At 51.8% G+C, this 22,378-nt stretch overlaps 1 protein-coding gene across 5 annotated transcripts in view; it reads left to right on the forward strand.

Annotated features, from left to right (window-relative positions):
- Window positions 1-1,553: 1,553 nt before the first annotated feature.
- POU6F1 (POU class 6 homeobox 1) overlaps window positions 1,554-22,378 on the forward strand; it is a 29,389-nt gene continuing 8,564 nt past the window's right edge. The window contains exons 1-9 of one of the 5 annotated variants that reach the window (XM_072765280.1): window positions 1,659-2,013; window positions 8,131-9,115; window positions 10,712-11,042; window positions 13,004-13,098; window positions 14,873-15,068; window positions 19,214-19,335; window positions 20,227-20,452; window positions 20,978-21,213; window positions 21,753-21,881. In XM_072765280.1, coding sequence (XP_072621381.1) covers window positions 13,051-13,098; window positions 14,873-15,068; window positions 19,214-19,335; window positions 20,227-20,452; window positions 20,978-21,213; window positions 21,753-21,881 — 957 coding nt within the window. In that variant the 5' untranslated portion in view covers window positions 1,659-2,013; window positions 8,131-9,115; window positions 10,712-11,042; window positions 13,004-13,050. Of the gene's footprint in view, window positions 2,014-8,130; window positions 11,043-13,003; window positions 13,099-14,872; window positions 15,069-19,213; window positions 19,336-20,226; window positions 20,453-20,977; window positions 21,214-21,752; window positions 21,882-22,378 lie in introns of all 5 variants that reach the window. The other 4 variants (XM_072765279.1, XM_072765282.1, XM_072765283.1 and 1 more) reach the window with 4 other exon arrangements.

Below are 22,378 nucleotides of genomic sequence, written 5' to 3' on the forward strand. Positions count from 1 at the left end.
TAAAGTGGATGCAACTATGATACAGGTACTGATCCCCTACAACTGTACAGAGCTTATGGTTTTCGGAGTGCTCGCACATACAGCCCCACTATTAATCTTCTTAACCCTATGAAGTGGTGATTATAGATAAGAATCCTCATTTTATTTTTATTTATTTATTTTTTTAAGAATCCTCATTTTATAACTGATGAAGAAGTTAAACTACTGGCCTGGACTGCCAGCGGAAGAGTTGGGACTCAACCCTAATTATTCTGACTCCTAATCCACTGGTTTCTTATAAATCTGCCACCAGCCCTACCTCCTTACCCTCACGTGGAAACAGCAATTGGATAGAACCTGGACCTTGCTGGTCAGGCTCATGTCAGGCCTGGAGAGGGAATCTTCTTGTGAGCAGGACCTCTGGCTGTGAGCCAGCCCCAGGTATCTTCTGGAAACGCGCGTCATAGTGATGGTCTGGAGCCTTAAAGGGTCTTCCACCAGGGGCCTTAAAGAACAGCCCCGGGAGGGCAGAGGGCTCCACATCCCTTCTCCTAACTCTATGTTAAGTCCTCTGTGTCCCCATTCCTCGTACATCACCGAACTGGGGAGGGGGAGGCAGGTGGGCAGAGGGGGTACAGCCCAGATGGACGACAGGCCCCTACACGGAGGGATCCCCATTCCCTGAATTTGCAGAGTCTCCCTCAATTCTCCTCCCCTCATTCCCTCTCCCCCCTTTGGTCTTCTAACCACTCCAACCTGCTTTACCCTGTGCCCCAAACTCCGCGTCTCCGAATCCCTTCCTCTACCTGCAAAAGCCTCCAGATAACCCCAGCCTCGGGGCCATCACCACCAGCAAAGCAGAACGTTGTTCTTCTCCGTTCTACTGAACTCTCTCTCGCCCTTTTTTTTTTTTTTTTTTAAGATTTCATTTATTTATTCATGAGAGACACACACAGAGAGAGAGAGGGAGAGGCAGAGGGAGGAGCAGGCTCCCTGCAGGGACTCGATCCGGGACCCCAGCATCAGGCCCTGAGCCACCCAGGGATCCCCCCACCCTCTTTTTTTTTTAACATTTTCTCGTCGACTTGGACGAGGAGGCAGGGAAGTCGTCTTTGGACCCAACAGCCCACGGCCGGCCGCCCCCGCGGGGTCGCGGTCCCCCTGGGTCCCCTCCCTGAAAGGGAGCGGGGCAGGGCCACCTGGAGGACCGAGCGGGGTCCGACGCCGGCGGGACGCCCTCGAGGGGGCTCCGGCCTGGGGCTTGGGGATGGGCCCCACCGACGTTCGCCCCCAGGAGCGCAGTCCGGGGACCCGGGCAGGCGGGGAGGGCGGCGGGGGCCGGGTCCCCGCCTCGGACTCCCCCCGGGCCCCGCGCCCCGGGTCGCACGTCCCCGGATGAGACCGCGCCGCGCGCCCGGCCGCCGGCCTCGGCGGGTCGGGGGCGCAGGGCCCGGGGCCTCCCGGCGCGCCCACCCCCACCCCCACGGCTCGGGCTCGGGCTCGGGCTCGGGCTCCGGCTCCCGCCCGCGCTCCCCTCCCTCCTCCCCCTCCCCCTCCCCCCTCCCCCCGGCGGCGGGCGCGCGCGGTGCAGCATGCGGCAAAGCTCTTTGCATAAATTATGCTCATGACGCAGCAGCTAAAAAAATCCAAGTAGCAGAAGGAGGGAAAAGAGGGGGGGGAGGCGGAGGGGGGGGCTGTGCCAGGGGGGAAAGGAGGAAAATCTATCTACCTGCCCGCCCCCCCCGCTCCCCCTGCCCGCTTCCCGGCCGCCCCCTCCGCCCCGCGCAGCCCGCGGAGTCCCCTTCGGCTCAGCCCAGCCCGGCCTGGGGGCCCGCGGGTGGCGCCGGGTCCCGACCGGCTCCCGGGCCGAGCCGAGCCCAGCCGAGCCGCTCTGGCTCCTTTGTCTGCGGGCGGCGGCCGCCCGGCCCCGGCCCCGGCCCCCCGGCCCCCCGGCCCGGGCTGGGAGATGCGTCTGTAACCGGCGGCCGCCGGGCACCCGGGGCGAAGGCGGCTCGGGCTCGGGCTCGGGCTCCGGTAAGTAGCGGGGTCCGGGGCGGGGAGGGGTTTGCACGGAGGGGGAGGGGGCCGGGCAGGGGAGGTTTCGGGTTTGGTTAATATGCAATGCCCGTAATTAGCATAATTTATATATTTATGATAAAGAGAGAAAAATGCCGCGGGGCCGGGGTGCCGGGACGCCGGGCCGGGGCGGCGGGGAGCTCGGGGAGCGGGGCTGCGCGCGGCCGCCCGCCTGGGGCCGCAGAGCCCGGGGCCGCGCCCTCGGCCGCCCGCGGGCCGGCGGGGCCCCGGGGGGGGGCGGGTGCACCGGGCGGGGAGCTGGGGCCCGGCCGCTCCCGGGAGCCCAGGGCGCCGCGGACCCGAGCCCTCGGTACCCACGCGGACGCCGCGGCGACCGGGCGCGATTCCCGCCCCGCCGAGAGCCCGGACGCCTGGGTTCCCGGCGGTTAAGGTCCACGGCGGCGGCCCCGGCGGCCCGCGACAGGTGGCCCCGGCCCCGTGCCCCGAGGGCTCCGCTGGGACCCGGGGTTAGGAACCCAGACGTGGCCGGGAGCGAGCGGGGACGGTGGGAGGGTCACCACCGAGCGGAGCATGAGCACTTCATAAATATTTAATAACGATATTATTATTAATAAATGGTCATAATAATGGGCCCGGTAGGTGCTTCCTGGCCGTTCTCACCTGGCAAGGCCGAGGGGGCCCCCGGGTGCCTGGTAACCCCCAGTTTCGCGTTGGGATCCCCCACCCAGCTGTGATTGGAAGCCGGGCCCCACCGAATAGCCTCTGCTGCAGCGGGGGGGGGGGCGGGGGGTGTGTGTAGAACAAGGTCAGGAAGCCTTTCTGGGCAAATGAAAAGAAGTTCTTTGCAGAGATTTTGGCCTCATCTGCGCTTCCAGATGCCTTGTTCCCAAAGCAGAGGCTGGTCTTTAATTGTTTGTAGACACACATCCCTCCTCCCCTTTTCTTGGTTTTCTAAGGCGGCCAACGGTGCCAAGCAGGGCCTGCCGAGGAATAATTCCATGTATTCCATTTTGGTTGAAATCCTGGTGCTCAGAGCAATAGTTCTCTGACCTGTTTGTTTGTTTGTTTATTATTATTATTTTTTTGCATATGTGTGGTGTGGTGGAACTTTGTCTTGTTCGATGGTTGAACAAAAATACCTGGTATGTGCCGTGCTGCGAACAATACAGATAAAACTTACCCTGTTGGGTGTAGTTTTCATTTCAGTTTAGCTGGTGGTGGTAGAGGTTAGAGGGTCAAGGAGGCAGGTCATAAATATGAAAACTTGCAAGGTAATACCCTGGAATGATTGTGTGTGTGTGTGTGTGTGTGTGTGTGTGTGAGTTGGGGGGCCCGAGGGAGAAAGGGGAGCTATGTCTTCCCTTTTGAAGGTACTACCTAGCAATTAAAAAGTGAATCAGAAGAAATTTGCTTCTCCGCATTATGAGGGAACATGAGATGAGATAGCCCTCTTATTTACTGGCTATAAAAAAAAGATTTACTGGCTATAATATTGTAATAGTAGTCGTTTACATTTTTTAATACTTAACAATTGAGAATATTTTTAGGGCAGCCCAGGTCGCTCAGTGGTTTAGCGCCGCCTTCAGCCCAAGGCATGATCCTGGAGACCCGGGATCGAGTCCCACATCGGGCTCCCTGCATGGAGCCTGCTTCTCCCTCTGCCTGTGTCTCTGCCTCTCTCTCTCTCTCTCTGTCTCTCGTGAATAAATAAATAAAATCTTAAAAAAATATTTTTATATGCATGCTTTACTTCAATTAAAAATAACAATTATTATTACTGAGCCTGGGTGGCTCAGTCAGTTAAGCATATGACCCCTTTTTTTTAAAATTTTATTTATTTATTCATGAGAGACACACAGAGAGAGGCAGAGACACAGGCAGAGGGAGAAGCAGGCTCCATGCAGGGAGCCTGACGTGGGACTCGATCCTGGGTCTCCACAGAATCACACCCCGGGCTGAAGGCAGCACTAAACTGCTGAGCCACCGGGGCTGCCCAAGCACCTGACTCTTGATCTCAGCTCAGGTCTTGATCTCAGGGTTGTGAGTTCAAGCCTAGCATTGGGCTCCACACTGGGCATAGAGCCTACCTAAAATAAATAAATAACAATAGTAGTAACGGTTACATAATGTTTGCTGTGTGCCACGTCCAGTTCTAAGTGCCTTACGTAAATGTGACCAATTTAATCCTTACAATAACCCATGAGGAGGTACTATAATTTAGCCCCGTTTTACAGATAAGAAAACTGAGGCTTAGGGAGATTACATGAGGAGAAGCACTGCTCAACATGGCTCTTCTGCCTTTAAGCCTCAAGCTCTTTCTGTGTCAGAATGAGGGTCAGTGAGGCCACAGAGGGAATGGGAGGGAAGCTGGATTGCCACATTATGGAGGGTACATGTGGTTAGGATTCTCCAGAACTTATTGCTACTTTTTTTTTTTTTTTTAATTTTTAAGTAGTTCTAGTGCTGTGAATGGGGGCAAAAAAAATGGAAAGAGGATCTGTGTTTTGAGGGAGAAGGTAGGAAATATGAGGAGACCAAATGATATGACCTAATTTCTTAGTTTATATTTTTGGCTCATAATCATTGATACCCCCCGCCCCCATCATATACCAAGTATTACACTAGGCACTGGAGTATGTTAATAAATGGACGTAGGGGCGCCTGGGTGGTCCAGTCGGTTGAGCATCTGCCTTTGGCTCAGGTCATGATCCCCGGGGCCTGGGATCCAGCCCCCGCATCAGGCTCCCTGCTCAGCGGGAAGCCTGCTTCTCCCTCTGCCTCTCCCCCTGCTTGTGCTCTCTCACTCTCTCTCTCTCAAATAAACAAAATATCTTTAAAAATAAATAAATAAATGGACGTGTCTTCTTGGAGCTTACAGTCTAGTGGGAGAGTATATCTACTTTCTATTTTTCACATTTCATTTGCCCCCTCCCTTCACCCTGCCTAGGATGAGTCATGTTTGGGCACAAGGGAAAGGCAACAGGAGGAGAAACTAAATCTAAATGTGTCCTTATTAAACTAGTGTTTACTGCTTGCCTATATATGTCTAAAATTATATGTGATGTTTGGAAAAGGGGAATTAAAATTGGTCACGACTTTCCTGTCTTTTTCTCCTTCCCTTTATTATGGCCCATGTGAATGCCTCGCTGATTGGTCACCAGCTTTGCAAGGCATTTATCTCTGCTCATGGATGGGATGGGGTGGGGGGCTGGCACTGGAGGAGAACTGAGAGTTTCTATTTTCCAAAGTGTCCTGATCCTTGGGAGCCAGAATAGGGCCCCTTCCAATTTCAGAGAGGAGGTTTGGTATTGTGCTAGGAGGATAGGGGTCTGGGGCAGCTGGACACTGCCTTGAATTTTGAATCTGCCGTTGACTTTCCTGTGCCCTTGGGCAAGTCACCTGGTCTTTCTCTACCTCCATTTCCCTGTCCATAAAACTGGGGATCGTAATAAGAGCACCATGCTAAGCATTTCACTTACGTGATCTCATATCACTGTTTTTTTTAACAATCCCATAAGGTTTTCCCATTTAATCACCATTTTATTTATTTTATTTTATTTTATTTTTATTTTATTTTAAGATTTAATTTATTTATTCATGAGAGACACACACAGAGAGAGAGGCAGAGATATAGGCAGAGGGAGAAGCAGGCTCCATGCAGGGAGCCCGATGCGGGACTCGATCCTGGAACCCTGGGATCCTGGAACCCCGGGATCATGCCCTGAGCCCAAGGCAGACGCTCAACCACTGAGCCACCCAGGCGTCCCATAATCACCGTTTTAAAGATGAAGAAATTAATCATCAGATTAAGACAGTTGCCCAAGTCACACAGCTGTTTCATGGCCAAACTGGAATTTGAATCTCGGTTTCCCTTCCAAAGCCTTATACCCTTACCTCTCTTTAATCCTCAGCTTTCTATCTATAAAAATGGGAGTAATAATAGCAAATTGTTCTTAGTTTTTTACACAATAATTCCAAGGTAAGCTGTCCTATCATTGATCCCTGAGAAAACAGAGAAGTAACCTGCCCCCCTGTGGAAAGTCACACAATTGGTCAAGTTTCATTTCTTTTCTTTTCTTTTCTTTTCTTTTCTTTTTTCTTTTCTTTTCTTTCTTTTCTTCTTTTCTTTCTTTCTTTTCTTTCTTCTCTTCTCTTCTCTTCCCTTTCCTTTCCTTTCCTTTCCTTTCTTTCTTTTTTTAAAGATTTTATTTATTTATTTGAGAGAGAGAGCACAAGCAGGGCAGGAGGCAGAGGGAGAGAGAGAAGCAAGCTTCCTACTGAGCAGGGAGCCAATCCCAGGACCGTAAAATCATGATGGGAGCCAAAGGCAGATGATGCCTAACCAACCGAGCCAGTCAGGCACCCCTAGTTTCAGTGCATATTTGCACTATGTATGTAATGTATGTAAATTTGTATAACACCTACCATTTTCTGAGCCTTTACTATATGCCCCGCATTGATCTAAACTTTTTACATGCATTAATTTATTCAGTCCTCACTATAACCCTATGAAGCACGTGCTATATCTCTCATTTTTTCAGATGAAGAAACTGAGGCACAAAAGTTAAAACGTTTGTCCTGAGGCCCACAGCTAGTAAATACCAAAGCTGAGATTATGAACCCAATAGTCTGTCTCCAGAGGGAGCTGGCTATAATAATACTGTGTGTAAAGGACATGGGTCCCGATAAACCATAAGTGACTATCATTCTTCAGCACGTATAAGCGGGGAAATCTGTGTCCGGGGACCAGAAATGGAGAAGGATGGGGGACATGCAGAAAATCCATCAGGCAATAATGACTTAGAAGTGACAGCCTCTCTGGATTCTAGCAAATTAAGAACGGGGTGATTAATGCTTGTGTGTGGGGATGCGGTGACCCTTCACACCAGGTTCTTAAGCCATGTGGACCAGCGTGGCAGTGTTAAGTGGGGAATTCTGACCATATTGGAAGGAAGAGCCTATGGGGTTCGGTGAAGGAGTAAATGTGCGTGGTGAGAGAGAACGCAAGGATGATGGCAGGGTTTTGGCCTGAGCATCTGTGGAAGGATGAAGCTGCCCATTGGCTCAGATGGGGAAAGCTGCATGCAGATGGAACAGGTTTGGGTTAGAAATCTGGAGTTTGGGGGGGCTCAGTCAGTTAACTATCTGACTCTTGATCTCAGCTCAGGTCTTGATCTCAGGGTCATGAGTTCAAGCCCCATGTTGGGCTCCACACTGGGTGTGGACCTACTTAAAAAAAAAAAAAAAGAAATCAGGAGTTTGGTTTTGAACATGTTGAGTATGAGATGATATGAACAATCAGTAGGCGTATGCATGTCTGAGGCTGAGGTGCCCAGGTAAGGTCCCAGCTGGAGATTGCGATTTGGTTCTCGTGTGACTGAGCCCATCTAGGGAGGGGGTAAAGAGTTGATGACACCATTCAGCTCAGCCCTAGTTACTGATCTATGCCAGTCTCCTGTGTCCTGTCATTGTGGTCCTTTTGAATGGCAGCTCTGCAAGAGGTAAGTGCGTACGCAGTTTAAATATGAGAGTAGTAGAGAGGGACACCTGGGTGACTCAGCGGTTGAGCATCTGCCTTTGGCCCAGGGCGTGATCCCAGGGTCCAGGGATCCAGTCCTCATCAGGCTCCCTGCAGGGAGCCTGCTTCTCCCTCTGCCTGTGTCTCTGCCTCTCTCTCTGTCTCATGAATAAATAAAATCTTTAAAAAAGAAATTAAGAAAGTAGTATAGAGCTGGAGATACTGATGCCGACAAGCAACCTAACCTGAGAGAGTTATGGCAGATTTTTGAAAGGTGATTGCCCACAATAAATGTGGGATCGCGCCCTGAGCCGAAGGCAGATGCTCAACTGCGGAGCCACCCAGGTGCCCCAAATGTGGCTTTCTTTCAATTGAATACAGGTAAAACTAATTTCAGCTTAACCAGCCATTCCTTAGAATCCACTAACTTCACGCAGGGTGTCCTTCACCTCCGAAAACGACTGTAGAACAAGGTATTTTATACCTTGAAAACTGCTGCTGTGTTGTTAGGGGAAGGATGAAAACCACAGAAATGAGTCTGAGTTAAAAGTCTGCATCCCATATAAGAATTTCCATTTTCCTCCACATGGCATCAGATTCTTCATACATAAGATGTCCTGTCTGAACCACATGCCACCCTGGAACAAGGAGAAGGGGACCACACGAAACTGCGGTAGGGGTCCCTTCTGTGGATCTTCTAGCACCTGCTCATGCACCACAACGTTGAAGCAGACTGGGCTGTAGTTCTCTGCGTGACTCCAGTGTTAGACTGAGGCCTTGTCCATAAAGCTGGGGACTGTCTTCTCCCCTGCTGTATCCCCAGGGCCCAGCCTGTAGGAGCCACTGAAGTATTTGTTGGGTAAGCGAAGGATGAAACATTTCAGCATTTTTCCTAGTAGGACCTCAGGCTTCCCCAGGGGGTTCGGATTTGTTTGAGCTCCCCTGATGCTCCTCCTGGGAGCCTTAGGACGTCGCCCGAAGCAAACCCAGAGTGGATCCAGAGGAGAGTGACACACAGAACCAGGGCCCCTGACTCGGTCCCCTCCGCTGGAACTCCTGGTTGGTCCCGGATCTCTGGATTTTCAGACAGTGGGCAAATGCCTCAGCTCCCACGGCTCATTCCCTGCCCCAGGTTACCTGTGTTTTTAGGTGTTAGCTCAGGAAAGTGAGGGATAAACGAACTCCCTGGGACCCAGCCTAGGCGCTGTGCCAGGTGTGAGGCAGGTGTCTCCGACTCATCTCACTGGAGGAAGAAGACAAAGGAGGAGGCCCTGGGCCAGCACTGCCTCTTCCCATCCCGAAGGACTAGACGCTGAGGACCCGGGTTCACAGAAGCTCATAGAATCTTGAGAGTGGAAGGGGTGTTAGAGTCACGTGAGCCTCTCCGCTGCTCGACTCTCCCGAATAACACAGCCACGAAGCAGACACTCGCTTAGCCACCCTGTGAGTGGCCACAACAAGACTATGAGCAGGCTTTACGCCCCTCTCGAGCAGATGGATGGATGGCCCACAGCGGATGGCTCCTGGTCCCTCCTGCCTCAAGGTGTTTGGAATTGGAAAATTCTGCCCCTCCCCCGAAATGTATGTATCCAGCTGTAATGGACCCAAATTTACCTTACACACCTTTCCTCTTAGTTTTTTGTCTCTGCCATTTATTTGCCCTTGCAAATGACTTGCTGATTGACTTCCATATGTAACTAATGGCATGGCTCATCCCATTTCCCATGCAGAAGTGGTAGTCAATGGCCAAGCTCTTGGCAAAACTCATAGAAGGTTCCCGTGGACAAAATCTGGAGAAGGACATCAGCCAGGAATGAGGCTAGAGCCCCAGTGAGGGTGGAAGATGCCTACTAGCTCTTCCCGCAGATTCCTCCGCCCCTCCTACAATCCCCTTGTCCTATCTAAAAAGGGAAGCCTTATTTATTCTTTTTCCAAATTGCTAGATGTCTTGAGTTTCTTGCCCTTCCCTTCATGGCTACCGTAGGTAGTTAGAGAAGGAACCTTATGGTTCTTCTTGCCTCCTTGGCCAGGGAACATTCTGGCAAAGAGGTGAGCCAGCAATTACCCTCTTAGGTGTATATACCCCAAAATCTTGAAAACAAATGTTCAAACAAAAGCTTATACAGAAAAATTCACTGAAGCACTGTTCACATAACCAAAAGGTAGAAACAACCCAAACACCCATCTGCTGATGAATGGATAAGCAAAATGTGGTGTATCCATACGGTTGATTTTTTTTTTTTTTTTAAATAGATGAGTTTAATTGCCTACTAGACCATCCAGATGCAATAGGTGATAAATGAATAGAAACCAGGATCATAAAAGTAGGAGGGAGGCAGGCATTTTAGTCCAGTTTAGGTTTGTCCCCTGCCCCGCTCACTCTCCCTCTCTCAAAATAGATAAAATCTTTAAAAACAATAAAATAAACTTTTAAAATAAAACTTTTTAAAAAAGATTTTATTTATTTATTTGAGAGGGCGAGCACAAGCAGGGAGAGGAGCAGAGGCAGAGGGAGAGGCAGACTCTTTACTGAACAGAAAGCCCCACAAGATTCGGGGCTCAATTGCAGGATCCTGGGATCATGACCTGAGCCAAAAGCAGATACCCAACCAACTGAGCCACCCAGGCGCCCCAAAATAAAATTTTTTACCACAATAAACAGAACAATATATTAAAACTGACTTCCAGGATTGTCCAAATTTTTAAAATCATGATTAAAACACTTTTTTTCACATTTCTTTAAATGTTATGTCTTCTTTGGCAAATTTATTCAAAATACTACATTTCCATTTGTTTATATAACAGAGTGCCCTAAATTGAGGTTCATCATAATACCTGTCTCTAAGCCCTAATGGTTTATATCTTCCCTTTAAAATGTATAATATTGGGCAGCCTGGGTGGCTCAGGAGTTTAGCGCCGCCTTCAGCCCTGGGCTTGGTCCTGGAGACCCAGGATCGAGTCCGACGTTGGGCTCCCTGCATGGAGCCTGCTTCTCCCTCTGCCTGTGTCTCAACCTCTCTCTGTGTATCTCATGAATAAATAAATCTTTTTAAAAAATGTATTAATATCTTTTAAAACTGTACAAGTATCTTTTAATTACATTATCGTTTTCAAAGGACTCCATGGGGAAAAAATTATGAATTAAACACCTGTAAGTTTTCCTCATTTCTGTTATAGTACAGCAATTGGTCATCTCACCTGCAGTGGCCTAGCAACTGAGAAAGGGCCAGATGCGGCTGACTGGCCCTCAAGAAAGCAAAAGCTGACTACAGCTTCTCCACTTCTTTTCAAGCACCCCCGTAACTGATGCAAGTCATTCTTTGGTCTATACATTATGCTAGTTTTAGTCCTTGAAGAAAGTCTTCCTTTTCCTGGACCTGCTTCACCAGTTTTGCTTGTTCTTCATTGAATCCTGGTTTGGGGATTCTCATTCATAAAATCATCCTTGGAGACCACGGCCTGCCCCAGGAGCGAGTGGATAGATTCACAGGCATCGATATTGTTGAAGGTATTTTGCAGAATCCGTACTTCCTTCAAATTTACTATCTCTGTGTTTAAAATATTCTTGATATTCCATCACAGTTTTCTTCGGGCGAAGATGCTGGTTTCTTTGAGGGCCTCTAATAGTCCTCATTCTCTACCTGAAGACGTTTTACCAGGCTGTAACAGGGATTAAACAAAGATCTTATTTTCCTTAATCATCGTCTAAGTGTTGCACTTAGAAGGTTCTTCTCTTGGGCTGCTTGTGTGGGGAGGTCGTGGATCGGCGCAGGCCTGGGGAGTCCTGGGTAAAGTCACAGAGAACTTTGATGCACTTTCTATTGTGGAAATGAAATCTTGGTTTGCCTCTCCCGGAGCCGTGGCGGGGAGTACAGCAAGCCCACCCAATATTATCCATTATTCCACAGCTATAAAAAGGAGTGAAGTCTTGATACATGCTACAACATGGACAAACCTTGAAAACATTTTGCTAAGTAAAAGAAGGCCACATTGCACAAAGGCCACATTGTATGATTCCATTTATATGAAATACGGAGAAGAGACAAATCTGTAGAGAAAAAAGCAGATTAGTGGTTGCCGGGGGCTGGGGGTGGCTGAGAAAGGGAGTAACTGCTAATGGATGTGGGGTTTCCTTGGGGGATGATGAAAATGTTCTGGAACTAAACAGCGGTGATGGTTGCACAACATTGTGAATCTACTAAATTCCACTGGGTTTTACACTTTAAAATGGACACAGTGGTGAATTTTGCACCAATCAATAAAATAACAACTGCAAAAATAAAGGAGAGCCGACCAACCAACCCAGGGTTGAAAGAGGAGGAGGAAGGGAAAGATCTGGAATCTAGAACATTTCTCTGAGTTGATAGCTTCCTCATCTGTACCGTGGTGGTAATAATGTCCCCATACCCCAGCTGGCGTGAGTAATGAGCATGAATAAGTGTTACGTAAACACTTAGCACTAGCAGCGCTCAAAGTGAATGTTAATTGCCTTCTTTTCTATGTAAGTATCTAAAGCTATTTGTCCCCTTTATACCTTTATTCCTATGACTCTGTGGATGTGGCTCCAGCCACTCTGTTCTTCGCAAGGGCTCCTCCCACTCTCCCTTTCGGCCTTGGCAGGCTGCTGGGCCATCTGGGATGTTGTCCAGCCTCCAGTTTTAAAGGCCAGTAGGGTCATTAGGCCACTGCCACAGAATCACTTAAGAGCCGATTCTGTGGGACCCACCTGCTGAATCAGACTCTCTGGGGATGCTCACTTCAGGGGAATCTGGTGTCTGTATTTTTACTAAGTGCTCCAGCGATGAGTGTGCATATTCAAGTTTGGGACTACCGTTTTGATTTATTCCTATCTTTACCATCTCTTCCAGGAAGTCTGCTCAGACTCCTCCCCTGAGAAGCCCTCTGATAGCCAGAGTGTTCCTTTCCGGTGTCTTTGGTTCTCAATATCGCGGCCAAAGTCACCTTGGGTTCCCCTGGGTCTGCTCTCTCCCTGCAGGCGGGGCGACTCCCAGGGACAGATGCCTGGCCCTCTCTTTCCTCTTGTCACCCTGGTTTCCTCCTGAGTGTAGGTTCTCCTGGGATGCTGTAGGAAGACACTTCATTTTTATTTTTTAATTAAAAAAATTTTTTTAAAGATTTTATTCATTCATGAGAGACAGAGAGAGAGAGAGGCGGAGACACAGGCAGAGGGAGAAGCAGGCTCCCTGTGGGGAGCCTGATGCAGGACTGGATCCCAGGACCCTGGGATCACGACCTGAGCCAAAGGCAGATGCTCAACCACTGAGCCACACAGGTGTCCCATTTCAGTTTTAAAGTCCTTAGAATCTTATTTCCTTACTTCTACAGATATTTGGGAGAACTTAGATTCTCTCTTCCTACCATTCTGCTCCTGACTTTTTGAGATGATATAGAAATTGTATTACTGTGTCACATCAGCCTTTGCTCTTCCTGTCCCATGTCTTCCCACAGGATGTGCTAGGTGTGGGCCGGCCCCCACCCCACCCTGACAAGTGACCATGGATCCTGGAGCCGGGCCGGAGTCATCTCTGACTGTCAATGAGCAGGTATATTCTGGGGCAAGAATAGGCAGGGGAGTAGAGGGGCATGGACATTGGGGCTGTGGCCAGGAGGAAGACCCCACAGAGCCCATCAGTATCTGTTTCCTACCAAAATTCATGGTCACTTCACCCATCCAGGTGTAGCTACCAGCAAGAATTTCTCAGGGGCTGAGTTGGGAGATTTAAGCTGTAACTTTAAAAAATCAAATTAAAATACACAAATAGTTTTTAAAATAAACAAATAAATAAAATATACAAATATGTATGGGGTGTCAGTAAAGCATGTGACTCTCGATTTTGGGGTTGTGAGTTCAAGCCCCACATCTAAAAAATAAATAAATAAATTAAAATATATACAAATGATGTATAAGTTTACATAAAAACATATAGACATTAATATAATTTACTCTTTTTTCTTATATATTTCATAGTTTTTTCGTACTGAACATGTTTATTACATAATTTTTTAAAAGGAGAAAAGGATTAACATCTCTTAAAATGCAATTGGACTGAAGTCCTTCATAGCTCAAGACTGAATCAGAAATGGAACTGCTTTTGGAGGTTTATTTCATTCATACCTCCCTGATGGGTCACATTGTCACTTTTTTCAGCAATCTCTGGCTGGATTCAATTTTCAGGCTTATGGACCAGGTTGTGGGAGTGCCTTCGGGTACAGGCCAAGTGCAGGGGAGGCCTGAGAGAGCTTTTTGAGTATACAGAGTGTCCCTGATGCTTGAATGGCCCAATTCAAAGCAGGTCAGTGACGGAGGTAAAGAGCTGGGGAGTCCTGGCTGTCTGAGCAGGAGAAGAAGACTAAGTGTTCTGAGGAGGCCCCGGGGCTGCTCCACTGGGATGTGGGAGGTCCCCTCGAGGCTGGAGCGTGCCCACCGATGGCACGACTGGACCAGCGGCTCACAGGGTACAAAGCTCCAGTCCAGGAGGTGGGGCAAGAGCCTGCATCTACAGGATTCTTGACCCTCGTTTCAGGAAGTTAGCTTGCAGGGAAATCTTGGCCTTTACCCCAGTGTTTTGGAAATAAAGGAATCATGAGCTTAAAAAGTTACTCAACTTTGTGGAATATTCATTTTCCACCCCTCTATCTTTGAGGGAACTTCTATGAGGTTTCAAGAGAAGTGAAGAGGAATTTGCCTCTTGGCCCAGCTTAAGCAGTGGGTTCTGTGTTAGGGGCCTTCGTAACCTCGCTCCAATATCCTAGCAGCTAAGAGGATACCCTTGCAAGGCTGTGGGATCGGCCACTTACCACTCCCTGAACTGAGTCCAAGAGGGGGGCAAATAGAAATATCCCCAAGTGGTTTGGCTCTGTGGGGCTTTTCCCAGCATGTGTCAAGCTTTGCCCCTGTCACCAGGCCCCCAGTTCCTTTCAGAAGCTCCTTTCTTGGAATCAGGGAGCTGCGGCCCGGCCACAGACTGTGGAATTGTCACAGAGCACATGACCATCAGGCATGAGGTCCACATCTTTTTTTTTTTTTTTTTTTTTTTATTTATTTATTCATGAGAGACACAGAGAGAGAGAGGCAGAGACACAGGCAGAGGAAGAAGCAGGCTCCATGCTGGGAGCCTGATGTGGGACTCAATCCCTGGTCTCCAGGATCATGCCCTGGGCTGAAGGCAGTGCTAAACCGCTGAGCCACCCAGGTGCCCAGGAGGTCCGCATCTTGAGGTGCCCTCTCCTCTCTCCCCAGCCATACCCAGAGCTCTGCTCCCCAGGAGCTAGACTGGCCGCTCCCCACCAGCAGAGCCCCCTGTCCTCTGTTTGCAGGTCATCGTGATGTCAGGCCACGAGACCATCCGCGTGCTGGAGGTTGGAGTGGATGCCCAGATCTCTGCCGAGGAGGAGGGCAAAGGACTGGAGGGTGTGGCTGCTGAGGGCTCCCAGAGCAGAGGCCCTGGCGAAGCCAGTGAACCAGCTGGTGAGGCTGGGCCAGACAACCCGGACTCCTCTACAGAGGCAACTGGTACGAGGCCATCGTTCCCATCTGGCATTGGTCTACCTGTGTCCCTTTCTCTGGCTCCTCAGAGAGTTGGCATGAATCCCTGGGGCCTAGGTAGCCAGCCTTAAGGTCTTGTTGGCTTCCTGTCCACTGGACAGCCTCTGCCACAGCTAGACATCTTGCTCAGCTCCTAGGGCTATCCTGCCCTCGTTGGCCCTGGAACTCTAGATCTGGTTTTGATCACTTCCACATCTGTACTGGGAGGGGTCAAGGTGAGGTGGGAAGAGAATGGCAACGCTCAGTTGAGGGGATTGAATTAACCTCAGGGAGGGAGGGCTCCTGGTCTAAGCCAGACCATTGGGCCCAATGCAGAAAGGACTAGACCTTTAGGATCCTGACAGTCCTTCTGACTCAGTACCTTTGGTGGTAGATCTGGGAGGTCCCAACAACTGGGGAGAAGAGGGCATGTTACCTACCCTGGACTGAGGGTGTGGGTTAGGTAGGACCTTCCAGAATCCCAGCTGGGCTGATGTGAGTCAAGCCTGGTGGTCTTACTTGTGCTGTCCTCTAAAGGCAACTATAGGGCAAGAGTGTGATTCTCCTGTATGGGGAACGGAGAGAGATGATCCACTCGCAGCATCTCTCCTAATTACCCTGCAGCATACTGGCGACACAACCAGGGCTGTTCTAGAGGCTAGGACTGGTGCCAGGCATGCCTCTCTGGCCGGCCGTGGGGCACCCTTTCCTGGACTCTTCTCATTGATAACCTTGCAGCATAGACATCTTTTGCTAGAAACCTGGGACCTCCCTAATCAGGCCCCTCAGATTCCATGGTTCATCTCCCCTGGCCTTCTGCTTATCTCCCCTTCCCTAGATTGGAGATCTGGGCTGGTGGGGGTGGGCCAAAGGAGGAGGCAAGAAGAGAGCTAATGAGGCTTTTGGGAAACAGCAACTCCCTAATAAGAAAGTGCAAGACCTCACATCCCTTATTCTACCTGCAAATCAGTGTGCAGATTCATTTGAGACCCTAATAACCCACAGTTATTCTTTCTCTTTTTGAATGAAGGAATGGCAGAACCCATGACCATGTCCCCCTAGCCTGGAAATGCTCTGCTCTGTGTTCAGGCCAGGATGGGCATCACCTTCTGGGGGGCAGTGCCCTGGAGAGCAGACAGCAAAAGGGATTTTACATCTGACCACCCTTCTGATTCCTTTCCGTGGTGGGGATGGGGCCCCTTTTCAGAAAATTTGGGAGGTTTTGTAAGTTTATCCACAGTGTCCTGATTTCCGTTTTTACTTTTTTTCTTTTTTTTTTTTTAAAGAGGGAGGTAGGGGAGGGGGCAGAGGGAGAGAGAGTCTTAAACAGGCTCACGCTCATCACGGAGCCCGATGTGGGGCCCAATCCCATGACCCTGAGATCAGGACCTGAGCTGAAATCAAGAGGCGGACACTTAACTGACTGAGCCACCCAGGTGCCTCATCCATTTTTACTCATCCTCTGTATCTCATTTCTTCTGGTGCCTTAATTCTGTTCCTTGTTCAAACTGCTCTCAGGAACGGATCCTGAATCAGCTATTTATATCTTAGCATGAGTGTTCATGGTAGTGTGCTTCTCCTTCCAGAGGTTCGTATTCTGAAGCCTTTCACGAAAGTCCTATTCTCTGTAAAGGAATTTTAGTTATCATCAAGAAGGTAAGGGAGGTATTTTGGCAGTACCTCCTAAGAAGCTGCCAACTTAGACTGTGGCCTTGCCGTCTTTCTAGATATATAATACTGAGAAGAGTTTCCTCTTAAAACAAAACTAAGTAATGGGAACTTTTTTTTTTTTTTTTTTGGTATTCGTGAGAGACACAGAGAGAGAGAGAGAGGCAGAGACACAGGCAGAGGGAGAAGTGGACTCCATGCGGGGAGCCCGATGCGGGACTCGATCCCAGATCCCAGGATCATGACCTGAGCTGAAGGCAGCCACCCAACTGCTGAGCCACCCAGGTGTCCCAGTATTGGGAAACTTTTTCAGGATGAAAAAGATCTAGTGATTTCTATCACTCTAAATTACTACCCAAGTCCTTGTCACAAATACGTACTTTTTAAAAAAGATTTTATTTATTCATGAGAGGCAGAGAGAGAGGCAGAGACACAGGTAGAGGTAGAAGCAGAAGCAGGCTCCCTGCGGGGAGCCCTATGTGGGACTTGATCCAAGGACCCTGGGATCACGACCTGAGCCCAAGGCAGATGCTCAACCACGGAGCCACCCAGGTGCCTCACGAGTATGTATTTTTATAGTTGTGGCCACCAAAGGTAGACAATAGTAGGACACTTATCACCATATTATTTCTATGGCCATTTCCTTTATTGACATAGATTCACACACCTGATTCTGGTTTTGGCTATTGTCAAACTGTCTGGTTTTTCATTGTCATAACTGGTGCTGCTTTGTGTGTCTTTGTACTGGTCCTTTGAAGATTTTTTTTTCCTTTGAGGTGTAGTCCACCAGAATTCCTTTTGAAGAGAAATCAGTTGTGTACATAGGAGAAGTCATCACATGGAAAAATACAAAATCTGTCAATGAGATAGAGTCCCACATCATGAGAGGACAAGTAATTGGCTATAAGGTACCACTTGCCTGTTAAGCCAGAAAAATAAACAGTGATAAAACCTCAAGTGGGTGGCACTGTGGAGAAATAGGTACATTATTGATGGTTCTGTGAATTGGCTCAGTCTTCCTGAAAAGCAGCCTCGCAGAAGTGACAAAAGCCCTAAATGTATGCAAACCCTTGGGCCCTGGGTCCTACTTCAGAAATAAATCCTAATAAAATGATTATCTCCTTTAGATGGTAAGCTTTTCTCATTCATATTCATCACATACCCATTTTCCCGCTTTCCTTTTTTTCGATTGCATAAAACTTTGCCAAGCAAAATATTTTTTTAAATTTTTCATAGATTCAGAGTATCTATCCATATATCCTCTGATTTTTTTTTTTTTTTTTTAATAGGATTGTCTTTCCCCTCCTGGGGAGATGAACCTACCATTTTGTTTTCTGTTTGAATTTTAGAAGGCTTTAGTTATTGCCTGTTTGTCTCTTTAATTCCTTAAACAATTGGATTTTTTTTTTCATTATATACTGTAAACATTACGGTCCTGAGTTAGGTTGCTGCCTTTTCAGATTAAAACAGAAGCTGGGAATGCAGGGTTGGAAGGTCATCTAATTCAGTGGTTCTCACTCTGGCTGTGTGCTGTATCACAAATGAGCTTAAAAGAAGAGAGAGGAGAGGTTGCTGGCCTCCACTCCCGGATATTCCGATTCGGTCATCCTAGGTTAGGGCCTGGAAATCTATGCCCAGCCAGTATTAAGAGGCCACCAGTCTGGTCTAACCTCAGTCACCCAATACATAGTCTCACCCTGTATTATATAATAACCCCCTCCTCATTGTTGTGTGGCTTTGAAGAGGTTTCCTTGCAGGGGTCCCCAATACCTGGCTAAATCGGGGGAGCAAGAGGAAGCTATAGCCTGGGCGAAAAGCTCTGGTTCATGGGAAGTTCCTTTAGAAGCTCAGTGAAGCTTCTCATCCGGACTTCAGACCTCAGGCACCGGCAGAGAACACCTGCCCAGCCTGGAGTGCCCCTGTGTTCCGGAGTGGGGCAAAGACCTGTCCAGTTTTCAGGGATTGTCACTTCAAGGACTTGGCCCTCTGGGAGTCCTTGTAGCCTTCCCCCAGCCAGCACCTGCCTCCAGGTGCGGACAATGGTTCAGGGGCTGGAGCCAAGGGAAGTTGCTCCCATCCATTCTAGCTCCTTCCTGGCCTGACAGTCGTTCACTTTGGACCCTTCTACTGATTATGTGATAGGTCACCGTGTCCTGTGGAGTCAGGAAAGGAGCGACCGAGAGCCAACTGTGCACAGGCCTGCATATTCTCCAGCTAGATGTGGGAAGAAGGTTACCCCCCTTGCAGGTCTGGCACAGGGCTCCCCAGCCTCCCGTTCCCTCTACCTGTAACATTTGGGAAGTGTCTCCGGGACCTGGGAAGGCCAGTGATTGGCCTTGGGTTATGCAGAAATACAATGTGAGGCTGAGAGTTGCCACCTCAAGCTGCAACGAGATGCTCTATCTGGTGACCCCTCCACTCATACCAGGCTCACTCCTTGTCCTTTCTCTCAATGCCACATGAAGTGAAGTCTCTCCCGGGGATCCCTCCGAGTCCTGCCCCCGCTGTTGCCACCTTCAGCCAAGCCCCGAGCCAGCCTCAGGCATCGCAGACCCTGACACCACTGGCTGTACAAGCTGCCCCCCAGGTAAGGGCCACCCAGAGAGCTGAACAGAGGGCCCTGGGGCTGGAAGCAAAACGTGGGATGGCCAACGTGGGGTGGCCGTGGGATCTGGGAGTTTCACGGGCAGAACAGGGAAGGGGGTGCGGCTTGAAGGGGAGAATGTCCTCCTGGGCACCTCTGGCCTCTCCCCACCCCAGATCCGGTCCCGTTGGGAAGATTAGATGTGTGTTTGCCAAGTCCCGTCCTTGGGTCCAGCAAGGGTTGTAGAGATAACATTAACTCTTTAAGGCCACCGGCGTTTCCACTTATCTCAGGACTCAATGAGCCTGGTACCTTCCGGTGGATGCCTGGAAGAGTTAATGCGGGGCTCAGAGTCCTCATTTAGAGCCGGGGGCAGCCCCAGCACAGCCAGGAGCTGCCTGCCAGCCCCCCCACCCCCCGCCCCTGCCCTGCTGAGCTCCCGGTGGCCCTTGGCTACAAGCGCAGACCTGCAAGGCCCCTGGCGGGGGTAGCCCCCCATCACCCCCCATCAGAGCATCCCGCGGGCCTCTGTATGGGCCCTGCCCCTGCTTCCCGGTCCCGTGGGAAAGGCAGAGGCCCAGGAAAGGCCTAGGAGGCGACGGACCGCGGTGGGAGAAAGGCCTGTGCCCCCTTGCTGTCCCGGGAGCCGGGCCAGGCCCTGTCTCCCCCGGCAGCTTCTCTGAAGGCACCCCCAGGGCTGGGCCTCCGCTGGGGCTGGGGCTGGGGCTGGGGCTGGGGCGGGTCTCTCCCCCCCTCCGGCCGCCGCTCCCCCCACGGCCCTCAGAATGCTTTGTTTGTGCTCGACCGGGTCTCAGAGACCCGGTGTTTGCGCTGTCGATGTTGATTTTTTTTATTTTTTTCTTTTCTTTTTTGAAATCTTGTTTGCTTTTGCAGGTCTTGACTCAGGAAAACTTAGCCACAGTTCTGACAGGAGTTATGGTTCCGGCAGGGGCAGTTACTCAACCTCTTCTTATCCCCATCAGTATTGCAGGTCAAGTGGCTGGTCAGCAGGGGCTGGCCGTGTGGACAATTCCTACGGCAACCGTGGCCGCCCTCCCAGGACTGACAGCTGCTTCTCCCACGGGGGGCGTTTTCAAGCCACCTTTAGCCGGTCTGCAAGGTAACGGCAGCTCTCCCCAGGACGGCAGCAGGCCCCCACCGCCCTATACGCCGCCCCTGCGCCCGCGCTTGCCATGCTGGACTCAGAACCCGCCGCCCCGCGGGGCGACAGCCCGCCCTGCAGTGTGGACCCGGTGTCGCGGGCCCGGCCACGGCCACGGCCTCGGAGCGGCCGCACCACCTCGGGACTCTAGGCCCGGCTCGTGCCGGCGCCGCAGGCCTGTCTGACTTCGGCCAACCCGGACGCCCCGTGCCCCCGCCCCCCGGCCCCGCGCCCGAGCCCGCCCCCGCCGGCCTCCTGCAAGGCCTCCTGCAAGGACGCAAGACTCGGCCTCGGCTCCGGACCTCCGGACCTCGACAGCTCCCGCCCCGGGGGGGATGAGATGCCGCCGCCCGAGCTGCCCCAGGACGCCCCAGGACGCCGCCCCGCTCGCTCCCCGCCCTGCCCCGCGGGCCAGGCCCCTTGGGATGGAGCCGCCCGGCCCGGCCAGGCGGGTGAGCGCCGTGTCTCTGCCTTGCTCCGCAGCAGCCGCCGTGCTCAACGCCGCGCTCCCGGCCCCCGCGCCCGCCGTCCCGGCCGCCCCGCCCGCCCAGCCGCGGCCCGCGGCCCAGCCCCAGCCGCTCTTCCAGCCGCAGCCGCTGCTGCAGACGGCGCCCGCCCTCCTGCCGCAGCCCCCCGCCGCCGCCGCCGCGCCCAAGCCGGTGGACGCGCCCCCGCAGATCGCCGTGCAGCCTGCGGGCTTCGCCTTGAGCCCGGGAATCGTAAGCCGCAGCCCCGAGGTCGGGCCAGGGCCGCGACGGGCCCCGCGGGGAGGCGGCGGGGCTGGGGCCCCTGCCCGGGCTGCCGCCCCGAGGGCTCGCCCCGGGCCCCCCGCGCCCGCCCGCCCCACCAGCGCCGACCACCTGCGCCCAGAGGCCGGAGGCCGGGCCAGTCCTCGGGAACCGACCCGCTGCACCCGCTGCTCCCGCTGCACCCGCTGCACCGGCCCGGAGCGGGGGTGACGCCTGCGGATGGCAGCCTGGGAGCTGCAGCTGCCAGGAGCCCGAGGCCCACGCCCCGCGTGGCAGGGGAGCCCGGGGACGTGGCTAGAGTCACATCAGCCGCCCCGGGCCTGGGTTTTCCGTCCTGCCAGGCTGGGCCTGGAACATTGGCCAGAGCCCCACCGGTCCCCATTCACATCCACCCAGCACCTGGCTCCCCCACCTTGCCCCCCCCCCCAGGAGCACTCAGCCTTCCCCTCCCAGCCTTGGGCTCCTTCTGGCCCGTCGGCCTCTGAGCAAGGCTCTCTCTCCCCCCGCAGATCAGTGCTGCTTCCCTCGGGGGACAGACCCAGATCCTAGGCTCCCTCACTACCACTCCGGTCATTGCCAACGCCATTCCCAGCATGCCGGGGATCAGCAGTCAGATCCTCACCAACGCTCAGGGACAGGCAAGTGGTCAAAGCCAGGGCTGAGGGGTGGGGGCCGTGGAGACGCTGCCCAGAGGGCCAGGACTCGAGCTCAGGGCCCCAGGAGCTGGACCAGAGTGTCAAGCTGCTGGTCGCACCTCTTGTGTGGCAGCTCTCGGCAGATGCTGAGCCCAGGCAGGGGTGTAGCCACCACCATGCCCTGCAGGTGCTCACTTCTAGTTGGGGGTTTTCATTGGTGGAGCACCCACTTTGTGGCCAGGCTCTGTGTTAGGCGCTTTCTCGCACATTATCTCCCCTCATTTTGAGTGCGGGTCTATTAGGTGGAGATTTTCACGCCCGTTTTACAGGGGAGAAGGCTGAGGCTCAGAGAAATTAAGGTAGGGCAGGGATTCACGTCCACGGCTGTGCGAATCACGTGCAGACCTATTCCTGCTCCACCATCGCTCTAGAGATAGATTGAAGGAAGCAGCTCCTAGAGTATGAACCCTTTTCTCTATTGATGAGGAAATTGAGGTCCA

The sequence above is a fragment of the Vulpes vulpes genome, chromosome 8 (genome assembly GCF_048418805.1).
Source record: "Vulpes vulpes isolate BD-2025 chromosome 8, VulVul3, whole genome shotgun sequence".
In the NCBI taxonomy this organism is placed as follows: domain Eukaryota; kingdom Metazoa; phylum Chordata; class Mammalia; order Carnivora; family Canidae; genus Vulpes; species Vulpes vulpes.